The following is a 20,191-nucleotide window of genomic DNA, read 5'->3' on the forward strand; positions in this document are numbered from 1 at the left end:
AATGCCTTTCCGTTGTCACTCTGAATAGACAAATGTAATCCAAACCTAGGAATTATTTCTTTTAATAGGGCTTTAACCACTTCAGAGGCCTTTTCAGACCACCAGGGAAGGGCTTCTACCCAGCAGTAAACATGTCCATGAATACCAGAAAATAGCTGAAATTCTCAGTGGCTCTTGACATCATTGTGAAATCAGTCTGCCAATCTTCCCCAGCTCCGGTTCCTCTGTATTGGACTCCTTTTAATACTGGTGGGGGTCCCACCTTTGGGTTATTTTTGGCACATATCATACATTTCTGAATCACCGTTGGAATGGTCCTTTGCATATTTGGTCTTATAATGAGTTTCTGAATCCACTGGAAGATGGCATCCCTACCATACAGGCTGCTCTGATGTATGTGACTTATTACATCTTCCATAAGATGTTCAAGGACAAGAATTGTTCCTTGCCTATTATAAATCCATCCTTCTTTGGTGTAGTGGTAGTCGGCGTCCTGAGAATGGGCAGGACCCCAGTTAAATCCCCATTCATTGGCCCTATCTAAGTCTTCAGGAGGGTATTTTGGGTGGCATTTCATCAAATCCACTTCAGGAATGAGAGCCATTATCGGAGACCTAGGTGCTTTTGTGCTGGCTGCTAGTTTTGCAGCCTTATCTGCCCAGTTGACTGCCCAGTTGGCAGTGAGACACTCAGATTTCTGGTGTCCTAGACAGTGGACAATGGCCACTGCTTTTACTTCTGGGATAGCCTCTAGTAAGTCCAAAGTTTCTTTGGCATGTTTAATCTTTTTCCCTGCAGTTAATAATCCTCTTTCTTTCCAGATGGCTCCTATGGGCATGGACCACTAAGAAAGCATACTTGGAATCAGTAAAAATGGTCACTGTCCTGTCCTTACCTAAATGGAGGGCTCTCATCAGAGCTCTAAGCTCTGCTTTTTGGACAGAGGTACCTAGTGGAAGGGCTTCCACTTCCAGAGTTTTGATGGGTTACCACCACATATCCAGCTTGGCGTTGTCCTTGCTCCATGAAGCTGCTCCCATCCATAACATCTCAAGGTCTGGATTTTCCAATGGCAGGTCTGTCAGATAGGGACAGCTGGAAAAAACTTGTTCGATTATCTGAATACAATTACGTACAGGTTCTTCAATACCAGTGGGAAGTAGAGTGGCTGGATTTAAAGTTGAGACCACTTTCAGAGCAACGTTAAGATTGTCTAGTACCATGGCTTGATACTTGCCTAGCCTCCAAGGAGCCTCCCCTTAGTTCCAAAAAAGGAAGCACACAGTGAGGAGTGTGCAGAGTGGTGGGCTGATCCAACGTAAACTTCTCTGCCTCCTGCAACAAGTCACAGGTGGCTACTACCACTCTCAGGTAGACAAGCCATCCTTTAGCTACTATATCCAACTGTTTCAAGACAAAGGCAACAGACTTTCTCATGTTACCCAGATTCTGGGTGAGTACCCCGAGGCCTCTCAGGAACAGGTCAAACAGCTTTCTAATGTCTCGGAGGCCTAGAGCAGGGGCAGTTAGCAGCTTCTCTTTAATGGTTTGGAAGGCTTTGGCATTTTCTAGTCCAATTGAGGGGTTCATTGTCTTGTCCCTTGGGAGCCTCATACAGGGGCTTGGCTATCAGTCCACGGTTGGGGATCCAGATAGAGCAGAATCTTGCTATGCCCAGGAATCCTCGCAATTGTCTCCTAGAAGTGGGCACTGCTACCCTAGTTAGTGCCTCTCTCCTGTCAGGGAGTAGTATGCTTCTTTGCCCCTTTGACAGCTCAAAACCCAGATATTTAATAGCTATAAAATCTGGACCTTTTTCTTGGAGACCTCATAGCCACATTCAGCTAGGAAATTTAGTCAAAATCGTGTTTTGGTCTGGGGCCTCTTTGGTCTTACTAGCAATCAGAATGTCATCCACATACTGGAGAAGAGCTCCTTCTCTCAGCTGGAAATTCCTCAAATCACTGGCTAAAATTTCAGCAAAGACAGTAGGGGAGTTTTTAAAGCCCTGAGGAAGGACAGTCCAGCAGTACTGTCGTTTGACTCTTGTCTCAAGATCTTCCCATTCAAAACCAAGTAACTTCTGAGAGTAGGAGCTCAAGTGTATGCAGAAAAATGTATCCTTGAGATCCAGAATTGAGAACCAATTGAAATCTCCAGACAGGTGGTAAGCAGGGTATAAGTGTTGGGCACCACTGGGTGGATGTCTTCCACAATCTGGTTAATCGCCCTCAAGTTCTGCACAAAGTGGTACTCTTGTGTGCCTGGTTTCTGCACTGGCAAAACTGGGGTGTTAAACAAGGACAAACAAAGGTAAAATGAGGTCATATTCAAGAAAAGCAGTCAATAAAGGCTGAATTCCCCATCTGGCATGTTCTTCTAATGGATATTGTCTTAAGTTTAGAATGTCCGACCCAGTACAAATTCTGACCTGTACAGGTACTGTAGTCTTTACCAGTCCTGGCCTCCTATCCACCCATACATCCCGGCTTACCTCTTGTAAGACTTCTAGAATTTCTATTGGAGGCTCCCTAGCTTGTTGCAGTAATGCTGCCTGGAGGACACAGCCTGTTCAGGTGGTACCCTAATGTCCATTCTTCCAGGTGCAAAGGTCACTTCGGCATTCAGTTTGGTCAGTAAATATCCCGATAATGGAACAGGACACTCAGGCATGTACAAGGCTCTATGCTTTAAGTACATTTTTCTCATTTGATAGTCCAGGGGTTGGAGAAATGACTTACTTAAGGTTTCTCCTGAGACTCTTGTCACTAGCATTGTCTTTTCAGAGGCTGGAAAACCAAACGTTCAAAACTGAGTAAGCAGCCCCCATAAAAGTCCAAAAGTCTATTTCCTACCATCCTGGTTATCCGGGGCTCTGTGTGGGAAATCTGTCAAGTGAAACTGGGAGGAGGCCCTGGGCCTTGTCATTCTTAATCACAAGTGGTGATCTCAGGCATTTGGTGTGCTGCCTGTTGTCCCTCTTCTTGAAGAGTCTTATTTCAACTGGGGCATTCTTTTTTCCAATGGTCCCTTGTTTACAGAAGGTGCACTGATGGGGTCCCACCATAGGGTGTCGCTTGCAGCTTGGGGTTTGGGGTCCAGGGAGGCCTACCTTAGGTTAGGTTCTTCTTTGTGGTAGTGCTCAAGGTGGTCCTTGGGACAAAGCAGCAGGGTGGCATGTTGCTTCATCTTCCATTGTTCTTTTCTTTCCTGGGCATGGCCCTGCCATTGAAAACTTTAAAGGCAATCTCAACCAACTGGAACATAGGCATTCCCAGGGCTCTTTCCACTTTTTGTAACTTCTGAATGTCCAGGGCACTCTGACCAATAGAAGTCATGTTTACCATTTTTAGATTCTTGGGTGCCTCTGGATCTATATCTGTGTATTGTCTATATGCCTCAAAAAAATCTTTGTAAAATTCCAAAGGTCCTCACCAGGTTTTTGCTTTACCTCACAGACCTTATTAATGTTCCTTTGCTGTGGAATCCCTTTCTGGAGTCTGGCCAGAATGGAATCCCGGTAATGTTCCAGCTTAGCCCTGTCTCCGGCATTCACATTCCAATTGGGGTCAACTGTGGGCATGGCAATAGTGGCATTGGCCCTCACAGGGTTACCAAGAGTCTATGTGTGCAGCCAATTTGCTTCTTCCCTAGCTTCCTCCAATACCATTCAGCATTCCTCAGAGGTCAGAAGGATGTTCAACAGATTTTGTACATCTGCCCAGGTGGGGTTACGAGTGGCAAAAATTGATGAGAATAGATTTTCCATTCTCTTCGGGTCATCCCTATGGGTGTGCATGTTATTTTTCCAGTTAAACAAGTCTGAGGTTGAGAAGGGCAAGTGTACCTAAATCAGACCCACTGGCTGTCCTATAGTGGCATCCACACCTCCAATAGGGACTTGCCTTAAAGGAAATTACCCCGGCTGGGTTTGGATGTCTCCATGGCCAAATTGGGTACCCTGCCAGGTATGAGAAGAGGAAACCATTCCTATTTCTCGACCCTTGGAGACTAGAGATGTTGGAGCCTAAGGCTGGAGCTCAGACTGGGGCAGCAGAGGAGCAACAGTCCCACTGTAGGGGATGGAGGAGGAGTGGTCACAGTATTTGACTGAATTAGCAGTAAATCGTCCTCCTTTTCATTAGAATCAGGCAAAACAAGTTTCTTTATCTTTCCCTCTTGTTGAATAAAAATCTTACATCATCTTTGCAAAGACTTATTTTGGTATAACATAAAAGACTGAACGTAAGATATTTCATACCATTTCTCTTCCCATTTACAAAACAGATCTAATTGCAAGATTGTATTATAATTTAGGGATCCATTTTCAGGTCATTTCTGTCTGGAGTCTAAAGAATATTATGGCCACATGGTGTGACAAAAGAATATCATCTTTTTCCTTTTCATGGGCTCATAACAAAAAGTCGCCCACTTCAGGAGAATGCACATCAAAGCTGCAGGTGGGGACGGAATTAACATTTCCCAATGTTTCAGAATTTAGACATGACTGGTCATAAAAATACTTATGTTATTCAAGGCCGCAGCTAGAACCAGAACTCAGACACCAGATAGTACCAGGAGATCTCCAAAACCAGACAGTACTAGGAGAATTTCTGGAGCAGAAATTCTCTAATTCTTCCCTAAATTCAGGGCATCCTAGAAACCAGGGCCATCACAAAGAAGGTCAAACCAAAGGGAAGACAAAACAAAAGTCCAGTCATTTGTACTGAAGTTACTCACTGAAAAGATGTCTTCCAAACCCAGAAACGGTTTCTCTGCTACAAAAAAATAAAATTATGTGCCAGAGGTCAGCGACACTGAGCCAAGGAAAGTCCCAGGACAGTCCCTAGGATAAGTGGTCCTGGCAGCTGCTCGGACTTGTCCACAGGCTCTCAATACCAGCAAGAGGCTGATGAACCATGAGCAAAATGTCTGTCTGGACTTTTTGCTCCTGGCTGGCTCGCCAAATTTTTACCAAACCAGGCTCATTTTGCCCAATGCCAGTCACTGAGACAAGTTTTGCTGCAGAGAAACAGTTTATTCACAAGGCTGCCAAGCAAGGAGATTCCATCTCAAGTCTCAAATTACCTTCTCAAAAATGAGGATTAGGGATATTTATGGGATAAAGAGGCAGGGTGGTCTGAAGTGTGGGGATAGATGATTGGAGGTAAGGAAAGTGAGGTAATCAACGATCTGTGCAAGCATAGTCAAGCTTCATGGCTCTTCATAGGACACATGTTCACAAAATGGTGGTGGTAGCATGAACTGAGGGTGGAGTTTTCAGCCCCCTAACATCAAAAGGTCTCCTATGGGACATTCACACAGGCACAGTTGATGGGTTGATGGTCTCAACTGGCCTGAACTGGACAAGACGTCAACTCCCAGTTCCTGAGAAGCAACTTAAGCACCCCTTACCATGGTGACCCAAGAGTCAGATATGTTATCTATAAGGAACCTGACGGGATTCTGATAATATATTGCTTATATACATGACTTTTAAGAATAATTATTAATAGCTATCCGGCCATTTCACCTCTACCCATAAATTACAGTTTTTATACAATCATTTTTTCTTCTCTTATAGAATACCTTAAATTTCTGGATCTAAGATAGTAGTATGAATTTCAGTATCTTTCTTAGTTCAGTTCAGCCAAGCACAGCATTCATTTATGTAACATTTACTATGTGCCATATACTATAATGTGTGCAGGGAAATCATCAGTAAACAAAACAGAAAAAGTTCCAATGCTCACATTCTAGTGGATGGAAACTGACAGTAAATAAGTACACAACATGTTAGGTAGTGATAGCTTTTTTAAAGAAAAAGAACTGGGTAAGAGGTTAGAGTGATACAGAAAAGGTACTATTTTATATAAAATCATCCAGAATGGCCTCTCTGAGTAGGTAACACTGAGCAGAGAACTAAAAGAAATGGAGGAAGATATGCAGCTATTTGGGATAGAGAGTTCCAGACAAAGCGACTAACAACTTCATTTTCACTTGGTGTTGTATGTTTAGAACATAGAGCAACCTTTTCATTTTTAAACCAATTTCACAATATCTTTTATTCCTTAATCTTGTGCTTGTTCTTCACTAGAATTAGAAAGCAAATTTTATTAAAGAATATAAGAGGAGATGGCCAGCAATATTTTCCAAGCATTTAATCAGGCAAGAATATGCTTGGTTACTTGCATGGAGAAGGTAGACACCCAAGATCGTGTGAAAGTTTAACAGGCATTTACAAAATTCCACGCTCATGAGAGTTGAGACTAGGGTGGTAGGCAGTGAAAATGGAAAAGAGAGAATATGTCTAGATATCAAGGAACAGAAACCAACCTAAGTTAAGCTAAAGTGAAGGGGGAAATTTATCACAGGACCATGAATTTCATTTCAAAGAAGCCAAATCACACTACCTGTCACAGACTGGAACCAGGACTGACAAGTCATCAGGAACTAAGGCAGTTCTCCCTCCCTACTTGCCTATGGAAACTCATGGCCTCATTTGCGCTTCTTTCCACATAAGAATTTTATTCTTCTATGCAAACATATGTTCACAGCATGGGGCAAAAGATGGCTGTCCCAAAGGAAGTTACCTGTCTTCGCGTTTGAGTTCTCCAGAAGGAGAAAAGGATAGGCTCATCTTAGGAAAGATGTCAAAACTGATTAGGATTGCCAGATAAAATAAGAGAATACCAAGTGAAATTGGAATTTCAGATCACCAAATGTTCAGTGTAAGTATAGCCCATGCAATATTTGGGATATATTTATACTAAAAAAATTATTCCTTGTTTATTTGAAATTCAAATTTAACTGGGTGTCCTGTATTTATTTGCTAAATCTGGAGGCGTAAACCTGGTATAAGCAACTAGTCAGAGAACTGCCAAGGGCCCACTCCTGGGAAGAGACAATATTCAGAAAAAGTGGGCTGACCTTATACCAAGACACTGCAGAGGAAATATAAAAAGAAAATGGATGGACTTAGATTAACTCAGATAGAAGGGAGTGTGGGTCGAATGTGGAGAGAAGAGAAAGAAGCAGTTATGGCTGAGGATTTTGGCTTGAGGATTGTGAAGACAATAGGATCTGTGACATGAATAGTAAACCTGGAGGGGCAAAAGAGTTTTGAAGAGAAAGATGTCCTACTTATTAAATACAAGTGTGAAGTCACCAACCAACCTATCAGCTGGATATTCACCTGAATATCCTAGAAAGCAATTGGGGCATAAGTGACTTTTATAGAGGTAATATTTAAAACAATCCCAGTTTTACTATCTCAAGCATATCTCACATCACTGCAACAGGTTTCCAAATAACTTTGCAACTTACTAAATTAATTTAAAGGTAATTAAAACTACCTATTATGAGCTCAGTACTAAGCTATACAATAGTTTGTTTCCTCCTGGGACTTACATATAGTCTAATATAGAGTTACTAATTAATGAAAGGCAGCTTGATAGGCACCCTAGTAAAGGTTTTAAAAAAAAGTCATGTTATAAAAAGATGGGGAGGAAATAGATTAATTCTAACTGGAAGAAAAAGAGAAAGTTTCTAAGAAGTGGAATTTGAATTGGATTTCAACATGGAAAGGTGATACTTGAGCTGGGCTTTAAAGGATGATTATAAAAGGAAAGGCCACCTATGGAGTGGAAACAGTTTAATCAGTGGGTGGATGAAGAAGATAGTAAGTAGAGGTCAGATGGTGGAGGGATTTAGCATATTAGGCTTAGAACTCTGAATTTTATTCTGCATGTGTTGGGAAGCACTAAAGAATATCCAATGTTTCATGAAAACTAAAATTTCAAAGCTGGCTATAGTTTTTGATATTGTGGCTATATAATTTAATGCAATTGCCAAGGATTCATAAATTAGAAGAGATGATATTCAAAAAAAAAGAAAGCATAAAAATATGCAGACCATTATCATTTATGAAAACAAATAAATTGCCTTAATAAAATTCTGACAAAAGCTATTAGGATCAAGTAGATCCGTGGGAATGCAAGGATGGGTAAAATGACAATATAATCCATTAAAGAGATTATAAGAGAAAAACCAGATGATCACCAGATGCAAAAAGGCAATTTATAATATTCAATGTACATTTCTTAGAGACTTTAGAATATTAGGAAATATCCTTAACTTGGTAAGTGGTATCTATTGGCATCTATCAGAAATTAAGAACATGTATGCAACACTGGAGACATTGCCATTAAAGTCAGAAAGAAAACAAAAATCACCACTATTACTCTCATCAACCTTCTGAGGTCCTAATCAACATGATGAGATTAAAAAGAGGTAGAGAGGAACAAAAATATTTGCAGATGACCATCTAAAAAACACTTCAAATTGTTACAAAACAATTAGTTAGAACTAATAAGGGAGCAGTAACCACACAAGTATGCCAAAATAAATATCTTCTCCAGGGGTCAAAAGCCACCATGATCTGAGTTCATTTCCACATCTCTCACTTTTTCCAGGCTTCTAAGAGCTACCCCAGCAGTGAGTTTGCCCCATCCCCTGAGGTCCTCGCCAGAGTTAAATCTTCTGTCCCAAAGGCATCCCAAGTCAATGAAATCTTGATTACCCAGTATTAACCTCCATCCCTCTTGATCAAGCACCCTCAAAATCCAATCCTAAGTGTACTCCTCTGGCTCCTGCTAGTACATGCTACCTTATTATTTCCATTCCTTCAGCGTGTAATCTGTTTCCTCCATTATCAGGCCCAGCAGTCCCCAGGCAGATTATGCTGAGATTTAACCCTAGTTACCAGAACCTCTCAGCTAGAATAAACAGGAGCAACTGTGGAAGAGGTCTTTCTGCAAGGCAGGAAGTGTTACCTCTTACTAGGAGAAATGAGCCACTTCTGCAAGCCTTATGGGTTCAAGGGTATTTACAAAGCCCAAATCTTCAGAAGCACCTATCCCATGTTTCAAACTTCAAGCTTTCCCAACCAGGGCCCTAACTGCATAGCAGACCTCCCTAGGCTGAGCGTTCAAATATCTTTAGAGCTCTGTAAACTGTCAAATCCCAATGTCTGTTCTTCCACTGTAGGAAGTAAGGGCCTCTTTGTGAAGCTCCAAGGAGGCCTCCTGGCTCCCAAACTTAGTTTTAACTGTGTATTAAGTGCCCTCAACTTCTCACTATCCCTCTGCAAGGCAGTACAACTTAATTGGCCAGCTCTGAATTCTCGTAGGCATTTTCCCCCCTATCGTCCAATGCCTGAATGTATAGGCAACAGCATTCCCCTCTTCTGGGATGTCTTCCTAGGTCATAACTGGTGAAATCAATAGTCAAGTAGCCACCTCGTGCCAGGCACTGAGTAAACCTTTACCCAAACCCCCATCTTACTGCTTGATTTCTTGCACCACTCCCTGTATCACCTATGTCAGTTCTCGTCCTCAGAGAAGTAGATGCCAAGAAGGGCTTAGATACACAAGATATTAATTGGGGGAAATGTCTGTGAAGGATAAAATATGCAGACTCAGGAACTGGCAGGGAGAACCTGCAGATCATAGTGTAAGTCTGACCTCTGTAAAAGGAGGGAGGAAGAGAATTACTGGGTGAAAAGAGCTTCAGATTACAGTGTAGGTTGAAGAAAGTTTCATCCAGGCTGATAAGAAGTTCCCCAAGCCAAAGGTGCCCATTAGAGGAGCTTTGCATTGGGCAGGAAAGGACAAGTTTAGCACTCCTGCTATGTTCAGTCACTGGCTGAGAGCAGCTCAAAGTATTTGTGGCTTCAGCACAAACACAATGGTAGATCCAAAGGAGTGGCAGCTGGCTGTCAGCCAACAACAAACCCCAGAGTAGGTTCTTTGGAAGGAGATCTGAGTGGTATACTTATATGGCCACCACAACCAACCAAATATCAAAACAAACTATAGAACTACAGCAATTAAAACTAGGGGGGCTTGGTGGCATAGTGCTTAAGTTCTTGTGCTCCACTTTGGCAGCCTGAGGTTCACAGGTTTGGATCCTGGGCTCAGACCTACACACCGCTCATCAAGCCACACTGTGGCAGTATCCCATATACAAAGTAGAGGAAGACTGGCACGGGTGTTAGCTTAAGGACCATCTTCCTCAAGCAAAAAGAGGAAGATTGGCAACAGATGTTAGCTCAGGGCCAATCTTCCTCACTAAAAAAAAAATTCTTTTTAAATTGTCATACTAGAGTTGGCCAAATAAAACAATGGAAACTGAGTAGTGAATTCAGATTCAAATCCAGATATATATAGGTATATGTGTGTATGTGTGTGTGTGAATTCAGTAAAGAATATGATTAAAATAGCATTTCAAATTATTTCATCTATGAATGATATTGATAACTGGCTCTCCATAAATTAGCACCCTACTTCATATATACAAAAAATTCCAAGTGGATTAGAGAACTAAAATGAAAAACTGATAAAAACATATTAGAATACCTTGGTTAAATAGGGAGAATTAACCACACACAAGCATCCCATCTCTTTGACAGTTAAATACATTTTTTAAAAAGTATAGAGTCCAAAGGGCCAACGAAATAAAAGAGACAATAGCAGACAAAAGAGATTTTAACAAATGTCAGTTGCATGACAAGCAGATAGAAGAGCAATAGTGGACTTAGCAGAGTAGAGGAAGCTACAACCTAAATGACCACAGAGGTAATCAGAGAAGAAAAGAGAACTAATTATCTCCACATAAAACCAGAAAGGATCAGGGGTGAGAATGTGAGGGCAGGGTGAAAGTCTATATAGAGAGGAGCTATAAGCCTGGGTCCACCCCTCAATCCCACATAACCAAAGGACTACCATCCTCTTCCACACACACACTCATACCCATACATACTCTTATAACATTGCCACCACCACCTCAGGAGACTGAGATTTATTTCCTAAAATGAGAGAGACTTGACCTGGAGACTTTTGTCACAGTAGATGGTAGGAGATTATGAAGCAGAGTTAAAAGCAGGGATTAAGTGAAAGCCTGAATATCAAACAGTTGGTTGGGCCTTTAGCCTCCTTCCCTGCCTTAACCCAAGCAGGATATGGGGGAGTACTTAGAGAAACTAGACTCCCCCAGAGAAAAGACCTCTAAAAACATTTGGTAAGGAATGGTGGAGGGGCTATGATTGAAAAAAAATCACCCCAGGAAATGTCAGCAGTCTATAGCCTTGCTCTTGAGAGTAGAGAGCCAGAGTTTGGTAGGGGCCAAACCAGAGGAGCTTTGTATGCCACCTAAAGAAATTTATACTACAAGAAATCAGAAACTATTGAAAGACGTTAAAAGAATATAATATGCTCAAATTTGTTTCACAAATAGCATGCAGTGATGTGTCAAGAATTGACTACTTGGAGATAGAAATTAGTGATACCAGCCTGGAGCTTTCAAAGATGTAGTCTAATCTCAATGAGCTGATGGGGTAGTTATTAAATTACCTGCCAGGGGGATTGTAAAATTGAGTAGTAAACTTCTAAAGCAAACTTCAATCTTTCAATAGTTATTGAATACCTACTATGTTCCACACCCTATGTTCCACACCTACTATGTTCCACACCTGGAAATACAATGGTGAGAAAAAACACAGCTCCCTAGACTAATGGAAATTTTTCATCTAGATGTAGACAGTTATTAAATCAGAAATCATACAAATAAAGCTACAAGTATGACAAATCCTGCAATGGAGGGGTGCATGGTGCTATAAGAATCTGTAATAGGAAGATAAAATGGATACTCTGGTTGTCTTCCTAGTATCAATTTTACCCATATCACATAGTGTAACATCCACGGGATTTGGGTGGGATTAACCCCAACCCCAGCTCCAAGGATAGACCCTGATTTGCCTCAGCCAATCAGTGCTTAACATTCCCTGACAAAACTTGAGGTTCAGGAGTGGGCATGTGACCTACGTTAGTCTAATCACAATGCAACTAGGGATATGTGAAGAAACTCTCTTTTGATGTGGATTAAGAACTATGTACCCTTGGGAACTCTTGGTTACCACCTTAAGATACAAAAGGAGTCAGGCTTAGGATGAATTTGACAGAGCAGAAAATAGAATTCAGAGGCAGAAAGAAATCAAGTTCTTACTGATACTGTTGAGTCACTCAACCAAATCAACCCTGAGGTTCAACTTATCTCCAGACTTTCCAATCACATGATCCAATAAATTCCTTTTATCATTTAAACTAATTTCATTTTTTTGTTACTTGTAACATTCTAAGGGGATTTGAACTAGTTAGGGGAGTCAGGGAAGGCTACATTACGGAAGTGATAAGTGTGGCGACATCTCAAGGAGATGATTGGAAGGAAGAAAGTTCAAACAAAAAGAACACCTGTACAAAGACACTATGGCAAGCAGGGGCATGAGGGTCTGGAAGAAGAGTACAGTAGTCCCTCGGTATCCACAGGCGATTGGTTCCAGGACCCCCAGAGGATACCAAAATCCACCCATGCTCAAGTCCCCTGGTTGGCCCTCTGCATCTGGCGGTTCCACAGCCATGGATTCAACTAACCACAGATCATAAACATATATGTGGAACCCGTGATACCAAGGGCCAACTGTATTTGGGCTTTTTTTTTTTTAAAGATTGGCACCTAACAACTGTTGCCAATCTTTTTTTTTGTCCCTTCTTCTTCTGCCCAAAGCACCCCAGTAAATAGTTGTATATTCTAGTTATGAGTGCCTCTGGTTGTGCTATGTGGTACGCCACTTCACCATGGCCTGATGAGCAATGCCATATCCACGTCCAGGATCAGAACTGGAGAAACCCTGGGCTGCCAACACAGAGCGCATGAACTTAACCACTCGGCCACAGGGCCAGCCTCTGTTATGTGGGTTCTAAGATGTAGGTGGAGAGATAGGCAGAGGCAGGACCAAGAGGGCCTTATCAATCATATAAAGGATTCCAACTATTGAAAGATTTTTAGCAACATAAAGGAGTAGGACACAAGAGGAAATGGTGACTGACAACATGATCAAATTTCCAGCTTAGCTTGATCATCTGGTTGTACAGTGGAGAAGAGATTGGGGGAAGAGGGGTAATGAACTGTTCAAGTAAATTCAAAGAGCCTAGCAGGAGACTATATTGCAGTGGTTCTGGTTAAAGACAGTGGTAGCCCCAGAACTTCTCTATGAGAAAATTTAGAGCAATAATTTTGTTGGAACGGTGAGGTAGGAGGCTTAAAAACTGTTCATAAATTGTCCATTTCAAAGAATGGGGAAGGGGTATGGGGTAGGAGGGATGATTGAGATTACGGGGTCAAATACCATGCTTCCCTACAGGCACTCTGTAGTGCGGATAGAGATAATGGTAGCTGGGAAGAAGATGGTGCTGCTGGAAATGAAGAGAAGTGGATGGATCAACAGAACTTGGTGATGACTCGATATGGGTGGTTGTGAGTTAAAAAAAAAAAAGACACGCAAAGCACTTAAAACAATGGCTAGCACATGTCAAGTTCTCAATAAATACAAGTTTAAAACAAAACAAAGTGTTAAGGATGACATCCAGGTCGCTGACTTGAATAACTTGCTATTCACTGAAATAGAGAACACAGAAGAGAACCGAATACGAAGGAAGAGAAAAAGATTGAGTTCAGTTCGGGGCATGCTGAACTTGAGCTACCTTTGAGCCATTTCAGGTGTTCTATAAGCATGTGGATATAGTAGTCCGGAGCTCTGAAAGAAGGTCTAGCCTGGAGATATAAATTCATGAATCATCTACATATAAATGAAACTGAAGCAAGGGATGTAGTTGAAATCACTTAGGGAAAGAGTCTAGAGTAAGAAGAAGAAAAACTAAGACTGAGCCTTTGAGGAACTCCTGGTATTTAATGGTTGGATAGAGGATGAGACAGCAAATAACACAAAGAAGCAGTAATCAAAGAGCTGGGAGGAAAGGCAACAGTTATTTGTCAAGAAAGTAAAGTGAATGGTGTTCCTAGAAGGAAGTGGTCAAGGTGTCTATTTTAACTTATATCAAGTAAAACGTCCATTGGCATTATCAACATAGAAGTCTTTATTGAGTTTATCAAGAGCTTCTTGGTAAGGGCTGGGGGTTGCTGGAAACCAGAATGGGTTCAACATAGAAATGAGTAGAAGGTGAGGAAATGAAGGGAGTATAAACAACTTCAACCCTTGAACAGTTTGGCTATAAAAAGGAAAAGAAATAGGCATGTAGCTGAAGAGGATACAGGTTATCAGTTTTAGTGGTTTATTTAAATAGAGAAGCCTTAAAGATTAATCACCATAAGGAAAAAATGAGTGAATATACAAAAAAAAGTTTATAAAGTTTCTTTCATACAAATATCTAACAGAATTGGGAAAGGTAAAAACAGAAAGCCTCACATTTTGAGGACATGAGTCAATTAGACTGAGAACCCAGTTCACCATGTAGATGTTAACAATATATTTTTTTAAATTCTCAAGAATTAAAAAGTGTAATGTGGGGGCTGGCCTGGAGGCACAGCAGTTAAGTGCACACGTTCCGTTTCGGCGGCCTGGGGTTTGCCGGTTCGGATCCTGGGTGCAGACATGGCACTGTTTGGCAAGCCATGCTGTGGCAGGCATCCCACACATAAAGTAGAGGAAGACAGGCACAGATGTTAGCTCAGGGCCACTCTTCCTCAGCAAAAAGAGGAGGACTGGCAGATGTTAGCTCAGGGCTGAGCTTCCTCAAAAAAAAAAAAAAAAGTGTAACGTGGGGGCCAGCGCAGCACAGCAGTTAAGTTTGTATGTTCCATTTAGATGGCCCAGGGTTCACCAGTTCCGATCGCAGGTACAGACCTACGCACTGCTTATCAAGCCATGCTGTGGGAGGCGTCCCACATACAAAGTAGAGGAAGATGGACACAGATGTTAGCTCAGGGCCAGTCTTCCTCAGCAAAAAGAAGATTGGCGGCAGATGTTAGCTCAGGGCTAATCTTCCTCAAAAAAATAATAAATAAATAAAAAATTTAAATTAAAAAAAATGTAATGTGCCCTCAAGTGACATTTGGCAATGATGGGAGATAATTTTGGTTGTCACAACTGGCAGAGGGGGTGCAATACTAAAGGCTGATTGGTAGTATTCTGATGGGTAGTATTCTGATGGGTAGAAGCCAGGGATGCTGCAAAACATCCTGTGATGCACAGGACAGCCTCTCACAATGAAGAATTATCCAGTCCAAAATGTTAGTGATGCGAAGACTGCAAAACCCTGCTCCAGGAATTTAACCTACAAATATATTCGCACACATGAAATAACTTCTGTATAATCATTTATTGTTTGAAATTGCAAACCACTGGAAATGACACATATATACATAAATAGGAGATGGTTTAAATAAACTAGTATACAACTGTACAACAGCATGCACAGTATTCCATTATTTGTGTTTTTTAAAAAGGTAATAATGTAATTATACACACACACACACACACACACACACACACACACGAACTCTTGGAGTGAACTTTGATGACGGCCTGAAGAAAAGAACTTTTGCTTGGAAAACACATTGTTGCAGTGCAGTACCGCCCTCAGACCCAACTTGGGCCCTGTGTTTTAGAGGGTCTTCTGTCTGTACTTCTCTCCTTGAGGTGATAAGCCCATGGAACCAAGGGACATGTCCACCTGGAACCCAGTCTCCCCTTTCTAGACCATGCTCTGGGCACTCTGGAATTCCCTGCTTCCAGGGTCTGCACAGTCCTCTTCTCAAGTTCTATCCTCATGTGGAGTGGCCAAGGGATAACTACATTCAGAGACTGTAGACAGGGCTTGGATAGGAGGCTGGGGTATTCCATGTGTGCACATAAGGGCTATCAAAGTGCAGGACAGAGCTGAGGTGTAAGAAGAAAAGGAAGGCAGGCTAAGGGCTTCAGGGACCAGAGAGAGACTCTGGAACTCTGAGGAGCTCAAGAACTCTAGATTTGAATCTGGCTTCCAGGTCATTATGAAAATATATTTGTCAAGGTATATCAAAGGTAAGAGAAGAAAATATGTTTTATTTAACAGTTTGTTAGCTTGACTTAAAACTATTAAATATTTAGACTTACGGGGGCGGGCCTGGTGGCGCAGCGGTTAAGTGCGCACGTTCTGCTTCTCGGTGGCCTGGGGTCCACCAGTTTGGATGCCGGGTACTGACATGGCACCACTTGTCAAGCCATGCTGTGGTAGGCATCCCACATATAAAGTAGAGGAAGATGGGCATGGATGGGATGTTAGCTCAGGGCCAGTCTTCCTCAGCAAAAAGAGGAGGATTGGCAGCAGATGTTACCTCAGGGCTAATCTTCCTCAAGAAAAAATTTAGACTTACAGTATATGGTCTTGCATTTGTATACTTGTCCTGAACCTTGCAAATATCCATCCCTACAAATGTTAGAGATGGGTCAGTTGCAGTAGAATAGATTGAGAGTAATGGCTGTGGCCTCGCGGAAGGAAAAAAACAAGGAAGAACGTGTGCCTGAGGATCCAGCAACAGGGAGAGATGAGTCCTAGGAGTTTAACTCTGTTCTCTTTTTCTCTGGGTCACCAGATCTTAGGGGATATACCAGAAGAGATACTGAAGAAAAGATGGGAGGGATGTTTTGAAACCTTAGTCAGATCATTTCACTCCTTAGTTCAAAACTCTCCAACAGATTTGCAACTCATTCAAAGTAAAACCCAAGGCTCTTCAAAATAGCCTTTCCCCCACTCTCAACCTTATTTCTCACCATTTTCCCTGTTTCTCACTCCACTTCAATCACACTGGTTTCCTGAGTGTGAGTGAGTGTGAGAGAGGCTTTCCCTCTCACTCACTCAGCAGGCTGCAGTCTCAAGGCCTTTGTACTTGCTGTTCCTGCTTCCTAGCTCTCTCTTCCCCTGCGGAAATGGCTGGCTGACTGCCTCTCTTATAGAGGACTTCCTCAATAAACATCATTATACTTCCCAAACTCACTCTCTAACCTTTTTCTACTCTATTTTTGGTCATAATATTTATGAGCACCTGGCATATATTTGTTTATTGCCTCCCTACACTAGAATGTAAGCTCCACGAGAAAAGGGTCTTTTTCTATTTTATTCATCATATAGAACTGTGCCTAGCACACAGTATATGCTCAACAAACATTTATTGAATGATTGAATAAATACAGGAAATGACCCATCTTATTTCACAATTATGTCCAGAGTTAGATCTATTTGTAGGATATTAACCTCTTAACATGTATAGCGTTAAAGTGACTTCTGTATAGTTTCCATTCCTTTAACTCACATATAAGTTCTTTTAGGTCAGTAACACATTATGACTTCGTTCAGCCTGTCCCCTCAGCCTCAAAAACCTTTGCAAACCAAACTCCCACTCAGAGATCCTCTAACATCAGGCTCAGAAGTTATCTATCTGAAGCTTTCTCTGATCCCGGATAGAAATGCTACATTTCTCTGGGCTCAAAATGCACTTTGTCCACATCAGTTATATCAATTAATGGGCTCTATTGTTATGTATTTTATAACTACTTAATTCAAATACATTTTCTGAGGTCCTCTTTAGATTAAAAACTCCTACGTACCCAGAATTTTAAATTAGAATCTATTTTTATCATGCATCTGCTCTGTGTAAGACATTATCTCACGTTATGTGCACCGCTGAAAGGTGTCCACGCACAACATCTGGTCAAAACATAAGCACGTTTTGACCAGACCATTGATAGGTAATGACTACAACTCCCAAGATGCGCTGCAGGGTCAACGTGTGCATCTCGCCTGGTTTTCATCTTTCAGGCTAACGGATGTAAAGAACTGGCGGCTGAACAAGCTGAGGGTGTCTTAAAGAACAAATAAAAGGATTCTACCAAGATCGAACCGGGAATGAAACGAACCACTGCCCAGTGCTCGCCCTGTGTCCACCGGGCTACGTCTGACAACGTGAATGCCGAGAGAATTCCTCGCTCGCTTATTCAGCGCCGAAGACCTCCCGATAGATAACGCAAGAAATACCCGCCAGATAAACTGAAGAATATCAAAAGAGTGCTCTTAGAGGTGATAGGAAGGTAGCTTCCCGCCACTTCCCTAAACGTATCTGAAGACTTATTTTCCGAGGTTACAAACACGGGAAGGGCAGTGTATTTTCATGAAACGGAAAGTATGCTTTTCAATGGCCAGCTACCAAAAGCCTAACGGTGAAACGCTCTGGCGGGAAATAGGAAACTGTCAACACACTTTTTTACGACGTTATAATCGCCTGAAGATCCAAAGAACACTGCCTGAGGAGAGGCTTAACTGTAACAGACTCCATAACGAGCTTCAGTGGGCTCGGGTCGCTTGAAAGGGCTCAAAGTTCCTACGTCTTCACAGAAACAGGTTTAAAATTATTTTTCTCACATAGGCTGAGAGTGTGAGCTTCTGTTAAGGAATACGAGCACATTTCCTTCCTTTTTGCACAGGGTTAGTCCTGTCCAAGGATGCGTACCTCCCAGGGTGGCTTTGCTTTTTCCTCAGAGCTGGGTCTCACCCGTCATCGCACGCCGAGCGCCGCCAGACAACTCACGAAGCCGCAGCCACCCCTCAGCTGCTGCAGCCAGCACACAGAGGAGTCTCGCGGCACCTGCGGACGGGGGCTCGCGAGAACCGCCCACTTGGCCGAGATCCCGCGCCAGCAGGCGGGGCCGAGAGAAGAGGAAGTCGCCCTTAGGCCCTCTCACCAAAGTCCAGCACCCCGCCTCGCGAGAACGCCAAGCACAACTGGGCCGGGAAGTGCATGTAGAAGTGAGGGCGCCGCGCGTTGGACTCGTCGGCCGCCGTAGCCCCTGCTAGGACAGCCCGTGCGAGCCTGCTGGAGGAGGAAGAGAAAGGCAGAGAGAATCGGGTTTCAAGATGGCGGATCTGTAGTAGTTACCGCGGCGGCGGCGGCGGCGGCGGCGGCGGCGGCGGGAGACCCAACGAGCTCTGGGCGAAGAAGGGAGGGGAGGGTGGGTGTGTGCGGGGGTGAAGTAAGAGGTAACCGCGGTTGTGGGCGGAGAGGTCTCGGTGGCTCTCGTTGCTCATTCCCGCGGCTGAACCTTGATAGCCATGGTGAACTCGGGCCTCTCCGGAGCCGCCGCCGCCGCTGCCGCCACCGCCACTACCGTCTCTCAGGAGTGAGGAGCGCGGACGAGGTGAGCGAGGAGGCGGCGGCTGGAGCGGTGAGGATAGCAGCCACCATGTCGGATACGCGACGGCGAGTGAAGGTCTATACCCTGAACGAAGACCGGCAATGGGACGATCGAGGCACCGGGCACGTCTCCTCCACTTATGTGGAGGAGCTCAAGGGAATGTCGCTCCTGGTTCGGGCAGAGTCCGACGGTAAGGTTATTGGAACGGTAGGCTAGGGGACAGTGCCTCCGGTTTGGGCACAGCCCTGGGGTTTAGGCCCTGGGCCGAGTACTGTTACTGCCACCTTTTGGGACAGCGCGTTGGTTTTGTGCCTGCACTTCTGTACGGTAAAAACAAACTACTTTGCCTGGAAAGCTCCTCAGTCCGACGCCGATTCTCCGTTCCCCCGCCTCTTAGCCCTATTAAGGATTTGACCCCTTCCTCTCCAGTCACTCCTCTTTTGAAGAGGGGAAGTGATAAGGGAGGAGGTAATGAAAGACAAGTTAGTGATCTGCTGGTCCTACAGAGCTGATCGCCTCTGTTGATCTTTTATTTTCTTATCCATTGTATGTCCAGTACAAAAGATTTAGTGAAACTTTTCTTTCTCAGTTTTTTTTTCTTTAACCGTTGTTACCAACGAGCCCCTGTTGCCACAGTCGACAGGTGCTGGGGAATACCAAAAGCCATCTCTTTCTGGGTCTGTTGCGGACTGTTGCCACGATACGTGCACGCACAAGCACATACACATCTCTACTCTGGGATCCCTCCAGGCTGTTTTTGTAGAGAGTGCTGTGAAAAAGTGGATACTTTACACCCTAAACAAGTTAGGACACCAAAGCTGATTGTAAACTTCTGTTCGTTGATTTATTGTAGGAGTCATATGTGAGAAATTTTTAGATTATAAAATGTAGAGCCGTAGTTAAAACATTTTTCTCACTGTAATCTGAATGCCTCATTTTGAGCGACTGATATGTCCAGACAGTAGAAAAATAACAATCTTAGATTTATTCTTGAGATATTTGTACTCTTGCACTTTCCCTTTTACTTTAAAAAGTCATGGACCTTTATTTCTACATGAGATATCCTTCCTTGTGTTCTTAAGCAAAAAGGATAAATGCAGTTCTGTAATT

General features: G+C 42.9%; 1 protein-coding gene and 1 long non-coding RNA gene across 6 annotated transcripts in view; one reads left to right on the plus strand and one right to left on the minus strand.

The window, feature by feature from the left end:
• LOC106832303 (uncharacterized) overlaps positions 1 to 18,703 on the minus strand; it is a 387,667-nt gene extending 368,964 nt beyond the window's left edge. For 2 of the 4 annotated variants that reach the window (XR_011504028.1, XR_011504029.1), the window contains exon 1: positions 18,400 to 18,539. This is a non-coding gene — a long non-coding RNA (uncharacterized lncRNA). Of the gene's footprint in view, positions 1 to 18,399 lie in introns of all 4 variants that reach the window. The other 2 variants (XR_006529127.2, XR_006529128.2) reach the window with 2 other exon arrangements.
• Positions 18,704 to 18,767: 64 nt separating this feature from the next.
• Positions 18,768 to 20,191, plus strand: part of PPP4R3B (protein phosphatase 4 regulatory subunit 3B) — a 63,997-nt gene continuing 62,573 nt past the window's right edge. For both annotated transcript variants that reach the window (XM_044772477.2, XM_044772478.2), the window contains exon 1: positions 18,768 to 19,271. In XM_044772477.2, coding sequence (XP_044628412.1) covers positions 19,130 to 19,271 — 142 coding nt within the window. In that variant the 5' untranslated portion in view covers positions 18,768 to 19,129. The remainder of the gene's footprint in view (positions 19,272 to 20,191) is intronic.

Source organism: Equus asinus, chromosome 6, assembly GCF_041296235.1.
Source record: "Equus asinus isolate D_3611 breed Donkey chromosome 6, EquAss-T2T_v2, whole genome shotgun sequence".
NCBI classification, from domain to species: Eukaryota; Metazoa; Chordata; class Mammalia; order Perissodactyla; family Equidae; genus Equus; species Equus asinus.